This window comes from Orussus abietinus, unplaced genomic scaffold, assembly GCF_000612105.2.
Source record: "Orussus abietinus isolate OABI.00-Male unplaced genomic scaffold, Oabi_2.0 scaffold205, whole genome shotgun sequence".
NCBI lineage: Eukaryota > Metazoa > Arthropoda > Insecta > Hymenoptera > Orussidae > Orussus > Orussus abietinus.
This window is the reverse complement of record NW_019394368.1, coordinates 1-6,363: the sequence shown is the minus strand read 5'-3', so window position 1 is coordinate 6,363 and position 6,363 is coordinate 1. Positions and strand designations below refer to the sequence as shown.

Sequence of the window (6,363 nt, the reverse complement as noted above, 5' to 3'; positions counted from 1 at the left end):
AAAGATAATCTTGCATTAACCCCGGACAGGAACCAAGAAATGAAATCTTCTTTTTCTCGAATATTGAAATTTCGTGAATTTATACCTTTATTAGGACCTCCATGATCACCTGTTGAAATTTCGGATTATTCGGTGCATCCAGTTTGGAGAAAGGTTTTACATTTTCACAATTTTATGTATACAGGATGATCCTTTCGTATCACCTTAATGGCAGGATTTAATGTCTTTCAAGCGTATCACTCGGTCGTGATTTTTATCAGGTGCAGAAAACGATGGCTGGATGGAATGCCTGCGTCGGATATCACGTTCCACGGATGCATTTATATATCTCTTAGAAGCACCCTCGAAGATTCCTGGTGCCTCTTCCGCCGGTGGATATCAAGATTACGTCCAGCAATATCTGAAACTGCGAACTGGATTAGCGAAATGCAAGTGGAGTCGCGCGTATGTACGAACATGATAAATATACACGCGAACAGGGAGATATATATATATATACGTGGATGTGCCTCTCTCCGCATTCTGTGTGTAGCCTTCATAGGAAGTGTTTCTGCTCAATCCCGGCAATAAATAAAATATCCTGTATAAAATATAGCACGCGTGTCGGCGCACGTACGCGGCTATCGGGCGCAGTGGCATCCGTTGCGATCGAATCTTTCCTGATCTTTTAATCCACTTACCCGGGAGTAAGGTGTATCCCTATGAGATCTCACACACGTAAGCGAGCCCGCCGCGAGATGATATCGCGGGAACTAAACCCGTGCAAGCTTGCAGGAAAGTGGAGAGGAAGGAAAGAAAAGAGAAAGAGAGGTCGACGAAGAGAGGCTCGTCGAGGACTTGGCCCCCTTGCGAAATTAATGAGAAATAAAGAAGGAACAATCGAGGGCCGAATTCGACGCAACAGGAGCAAAGGGTATCCTCTAAGGTCTCGAAAGTACATGGAAAGGCGGCAGGGATTATCGAGCGGGGAAGATAAAAGGTCGGGGCTTCCCATAAAGGAAAATAGACGCGGCTCCATTTTATGCTGATCGATTTGTGGTGATTTTATAACTTGGCCTGTCTATAGTTCCCTCGAGCCGAGATGCCGGGTTCAAACGGGCCGCGATACTTTATATCCGCAATATAAGCCCGAAAGAAAGTTTTACATATCTGCCGGTTCCGCGCGAGAGACGAAGGGATAATGCCGGGGTGATTCTTTCGAGGGCCTTCTTTGTTGCGGGGACCCGCCGGAAAAATCGGCGGAACGATGTGGCATCCCTTAAATCTGGGCCCGATCGAGCCGGGATCGAAGTACCACTTTCCGTTCCCTGGGATACCCCGATCTTTAAGTCCTCCTGTAAAAGGGAAGGTAGGCCACGGCGCAATTTACGGGGGAATCGATTTTGAGGGCTCCATTGATGGCCGCATTCTTGAAACCCCGCGGCCTCGCTCAAACGGGAGCCATCCGGAGCCTTCCATGATAAGAGGGAAAGAAGCGGTATCGCGGGATTCCAAAGACCGACCGTTTACTAATTACTATTAATAAAACTTAAGGGAACTATCTGCTTGCAGAGTGGAGCTTTCTATGCTGGGGACTTCGAGCGATGAGGACGCCTCTTTGCGGAATGATTTTTTGGCATCTCTTCGACGAGTTATTCGAGACAACGTGGCAGATATCGATGTCCGCCTTGAGAGCTGAAATAGGTATGTACAGTGAATATTATGAAATATTAGAATTAGGTGTAACAGGGTATTAAATGTAACAGTAGAGTAGTCGAGTAACGTTTAGCTGGCCTGGAAGCAGGCTTGGAAATTTGAACTTTAACATACGGACAGGTTTTGCTACTTTAACAGAAAGTATCTCAGAAGAGGGCATAAATCTGGTGCATTGTTAAACCGGCGATAAATTTCTCCCCGTGCAGCTCAAATGGCTCAAAGGAGCGAGCAATTGTCGACGCGGGAACCCCATCGTACAATCGTCGATTTATGGGCAGTGAAACTGGCCCGCCATCTACCGGAGAGTCGGCGACACTAATCCACCACCTGCGAGCCGGATTTATGGGCGCCTGCAACTATGCTGCCCTCTGTACGGCTTGGAGAGGAAATTACATACCCAAAGGTGTCGGAACTACTCAATAATACGTCTACATACACGCTACCCACGAAACAAGGGCTGAGTTTTGCACCAAATACGTTTACAAATTATATATAAAAGTACGGAACGGAATTTAACACGAATCAACGAGTCATACGTAAAAATATCTTTATTATAGGTCATATATAAAGTATTAAAACTAGTAGATAAAATTATTGACAACTGTGCTCGCACTCGTGAGCCGCATTAGGGGTTTTAAGAAATCCTGACCCGCGGAAAAACGTAGATTTGAGGTTCGTCGATGGCTCTGGCCGCCGAACATTTTAACCTTAATACGTACAAGGTACACAGGAACGTCTTACGGTTATATCGATCTGAAATCGAAGAGTCTTAGACTTTCTAATGGGATGCTTCTTGTCGAGGTTCTTACCAATGTTATACAAATGGAGTCTCTCAAATGAGGCACTTCGACTCTGAACTTCCACCTTGTTCTGTCTGTAGGTCCTCTGCAGCCAGAGCTAAAACTTGCTCGCAAACGCGTTTGTAAACCCATGCACTCCCTTTAAGTCTTTTCCTTCGGATTCCGACGACTGGTTTCGCGTTCAACGCGCCTTCTATTAGACAAACCTCTAATTCAAACGAACAAATGTTCCTTGTCGTGAAAGGTCTTACTCCAGCTTTGCTAGGATCATCGTTAAATTCAGTTTCTCCTTGGAGGATAAACCTGCAATTAGATGGAGTTAGAAAAATCGATTTATGGTCGTTAAGAATTAGTAACACCGCCATTTTCATTTTACCCTTTCTGCCGACAAACTATTCCTTTGCGGTGAAGAGCTCGTCGTAGCTGTGACAGGACATATTTGGGGCAATCGCAAGATGTTGATGATATATTGCAGAGTCCCTAGATGAAAAATGAAGTCCAGTCAGTACATTGATTTTCTTTCGTCAAATAACAAATACGAACCTTTCCGGAAAGCAAAACTGGTTCGTCCGGGTCTGTGTTTTCGTTTTTGACTCGACGCTTTGGCGTTAAGACACATCGAACGCGATTCAGGCCGCGTTCCAATCCCATAATTACCTTCCTGGCACTACCTGGAGTCACGGACTGCGAAGCTCTGCGAGAAATTAATTTTTGTTTAACATGAATCAATATTAATATCCGAGAACTTAAGATTTTTTATTCAATAATATTTACTTTGAGTCCGATCCTGCAGCCGAAGTGGGAGTCATGGCTTGTCTGCCTTTCTCAGTCGGCTTTTTCATTGGTACTGCAAAGAGAAGGTGATAAAGAAAGAATCTGAAGCATAGTGAACAGCGTGATAATTAATCTTGCAAAAGGGGAGGGAGTGATTAATCGCAAAGATCCCAACCCCTAATTGTGCTCGCTCGAGAGTTTTGCACCCTTTACCTGTAATTATCTGTCTGGAGTACGAGCGATACTTTTAACTAGCCATTAAACTTCTCAACTAAGTAAATGCGAGTCCACTCGCAGCTCCTTAACAAACCCAAGTTTCCTCTAATTTTAACTTTCCACCGAGACATTACCTTTCCTTACACCTCGGCTTATTTATGAAGTTTAATTACAAAGGACTTTAATGTCACTCACTTGGTGATGGTAAATCGTCTGGATCCTTGCTGCGCAGTCTTTTACGTCCGACAACTCGTGGCTCCGTGAAATTATTGTTGTCGTTTTTATCTAAAAGATAGACACATCGATTTCAGTAATGTCACCCTGAAATTATTAAGTACAATGTCTACCTACCGCAGTCAGGAGTTTTTGGAAGAACATTGTAGGTCTTATCGATGACTGGAGAATTCTTGGCCAATTTATTTCTTGGAGATTGATCGAGCAGTGTGATGAAGTTATTGACACCATCGTGTGGGGTTACGTGTTGGCCATTCTGAATTAAAAATCAATCATGCAATTAACAAGTTAAAAAATGGGAAATATTAGTAGCAACTTAAATACCACTGCTTGTCTGAGATAAGGCCTCGTAGCAGAAGGTATCCTTAAAGAGAGTCCAGAAAGTTTCCGATCGAGCAAGAGCAGATACGTTGCAGTTCTGTAGTCGGTTCGATTGCTTTTAGTCAATGCCTCCCAAATATGGTCACTGTCTTCTCCACAAATGACTGACATGGTACTTAATACTTCTTGATCCTTTTCAAACTGTAAACAAGAGAATTTGTGAGTATTTTAATATACCAGGAAAAAAATGCTGCCAGATATTTCGTCAGGAATAAGCCAAGTGCGAAAGCGTGCCCACTAATTCAACTTGCTTGTTTCTGACGGACATTCTTGGCAAGTACATCCTATTAGCATCTATGTATTACATTAACTCTTTTAACGTATGTAACAGGGTTTAAAAAACCAGTGGTAATCCATGGATGATTGCACAATTCTTCGACCGTTATTCTTTTCTTGGGATCAGTTTGCAGCATGGACCGAATTAATCTCCTACTACTACTGGATAACCAGCTGGGTTCATCGTATTTGCCACTCTAAAAGTAAATCATTATCAAGAAAATGCAATAATATTATAATGTAAGAACTTACGAGAATCTTCCTGTAAAGGTTTTCTATATTATTGTCATCAAATGGTAAAAAACCACACAAAAGGGCATACAACAGGACACCCATGCTCCAAATGTCGATTTCCGAGCCTAAAAATAACGTAAGTTGTGGATTATTCATAGAATAATTTGTTGATCGCTTCAAAGTGATCAAAAAACTTACCCAGGTATTTTTTTCCTAATATAAGTTCTGGGGCGGCGTAAGTTGGAGATCCACAAGAAGTATACAGGTGAGCTTGCATGCCACCCTTTGGCTTTGCACAAAGGCCAAAATCTATAAGTTTCAGATTTTGTTCTTTGTCCAGTAGAACATTCTCCTAAACCAAACAGAGAAACGACACCATTCAGAAAAATTATAGCACCGTTCGAGTCAGCGATAAATCATGTCAACGTACAGGCTTGAGATCTCTGTGGGCATATCCTAAGCTATGCAAGTACGCCACAGCAGATACTATTTGTCGGAAAAACTTTCGTGACTCCCTTTCTGTCAATCTATTCTTTTGAACTGTGAACATAATTATGTCAAGTTCATGCATAAGAATAGTGAAAACACATTTATAGTATTTAATTATTTATTAATCGCATACCTATGTGATCGAACAATTCTCCTCCTGAGCAGTACTCGATTACCATAAAATAATGGCTTTCTGTTTCGATAACTTGATACAGCCTGCATATGTGTTGATGTATTAACGTCTTTAAAGCTTCCACTTCTAGTTTGACTCTGGGCAAATCGTCCTAAAAGTAATGAAGAGATCGCATGATCGGTGCACCTTGGATGGCTCGAGCAATCAGTACCCAAAGACATTTTCAAGGCATACTCTTCATGAACAAAATTATCAGCATCACAGGCACATTAATTTAAACAATTCCCACTAAAATTAACTTACCCCTAAGGTAGCTTTTTCCATAATCTTAATAGCCACCTTTTCGCCGGTTGCGACATGTGTGGCGAGTTTAACTTTCGCAAATCCTCCGCACCCGATTGTCTTTTCGAGCTCATAGAGTCCCTTAAGAGCTGCATATCTAACCATTGTGACTTTTTAAAAAACCTTCAAGGGAAAATAAATGCCGTAAAACGCGCCCCCGGCATTACTTTTTAAACTAGAATATGTAACGTAAACAATATCTGACAGCCAATCAAGATAGTTCGCACCTGCCGCCATTTATTAAGAGATGAGTTGGGAGATTGCTCACGGGCAGGATCCTGCGACCGCATTCTGTGCTGCCCTCTGCTTTCGTACGTTAGCTTTCACCGTTTATTGCTCCCAAGGGCGGCGCAACGAATTTCTGACAGAGATGAGTTGGGAGACTGCTCACGGGCAGGATAATGTGATCGCATCCTGTGCTGCCCTCTGGTTTCGTACGTTAGCTTTCACCGTTTTTTGCCCCCAAGGGCGGCGCAACGAATTTCTGATAGGAGCTCGCGCACTTGGGATGGCGGTACCATCTACAAGTCGCCGTGGCGGCTCACGTACTCGTGATGGTAATACCATGCGGCAGTTGACGGTGGTGCCTTACCTACGCTTACCGACACTGCTCGCTTTTGATGGTAAGGGAAGAACACTCGTGACGCTCCATATGACTTTATCTACTTATCTACTACTATTAAGTACCTTGTTGCCTCGCAGTCGACGTGATGCGGAGCTTTGGAGCACGCGTCGGTGTCGCGTATGGAACTCTCATAGCAGCGAATCTGCGTGAGTGCGATCGCTCCT

The 6,363-nt window shown here is 43.2% G+C and overlaps 1 protein-coding gene and 1 long non-coding RNA gene across 2 annotated transcripts; one reads left to right on the top strand and one right to left on the bottom strand.

Annotated features, from left to right (window-relative positions):
• Nucleotides 1-379: 379 nt before the first annotated feature.
• On the top strand, nt 380-2,024 carry LOC105701518. The gene is made up of 3 exons (XR_001104233.1): nt 380-444; nt 1,552-1,683; nt 1,902-2,024. It is a non-coding gene; the product is annotated as an uncharacterized LOC105701518 (long non-coding RNA).
• A 241-nt stretch (nt 2,025-2,265) lies between these two features.
• LOC105701515 (maternal embryonic leucine zipper kinase) lies at nt 2,266-5,784 on the bottom strand. The gene is made up of 14 exons (XM_012428317.1): nt 5,536-5,784; nt 5,233-5,383; nt 5,041-5,150; nt 4,809-4,962; nt 4,629-4,735; nt 4,406-4,573; nt 4,044-4,241; nt 3,837-3,975; nt 3,681-3,770; nt 3,270-3,342; nt 3,039-3,189; nt 2,872-2,975; nt 2,505-2,798; nt 2,266-2,448 (listed from the first exon to the last, which is right to left on the bottom strand). The coding sequence occupies exons 1-13, from the start codon at nt 5,677-5,679 to the stop codon at nt 2,528-2,530; spliced, it is 1,860 nt and encodes a 619-aa protein (XP_012283740.1). The 5' UTR covers nt 5,680-5,784; the 3' UTR covers nt 2,266-2,448; nt 2,505-2,527.
• Between the last annotated feature and the right edge of the window lie 579 nt (nt 5,785-6,363).

Excerpts from the sequence above, each read along its gene's own strand:
- LOC105701515 (XM_012428317.1), bottom strand. The coding sequence starts at position 5,679 with ATGGTTAGATATGCAGCTCTTAAGGGACTCTATGAGCTCGAAAAGACA. Across the intron at positions 4,242-4,405 it reads CATACGTTAAAAGAGTTAAT|TTTGAAAAGGATCAAGAAGT; the intron begins GTAATACATAGA and ends TCTTGTTTACAG. Across the intron at positions 3,771-3,836 it reads TCCAAAAACTCCTGACTGCG|ATAAAAACGACAACAATAAT; the intron begins GTAGGTAGACAT and ends TCTATCTTTTAG.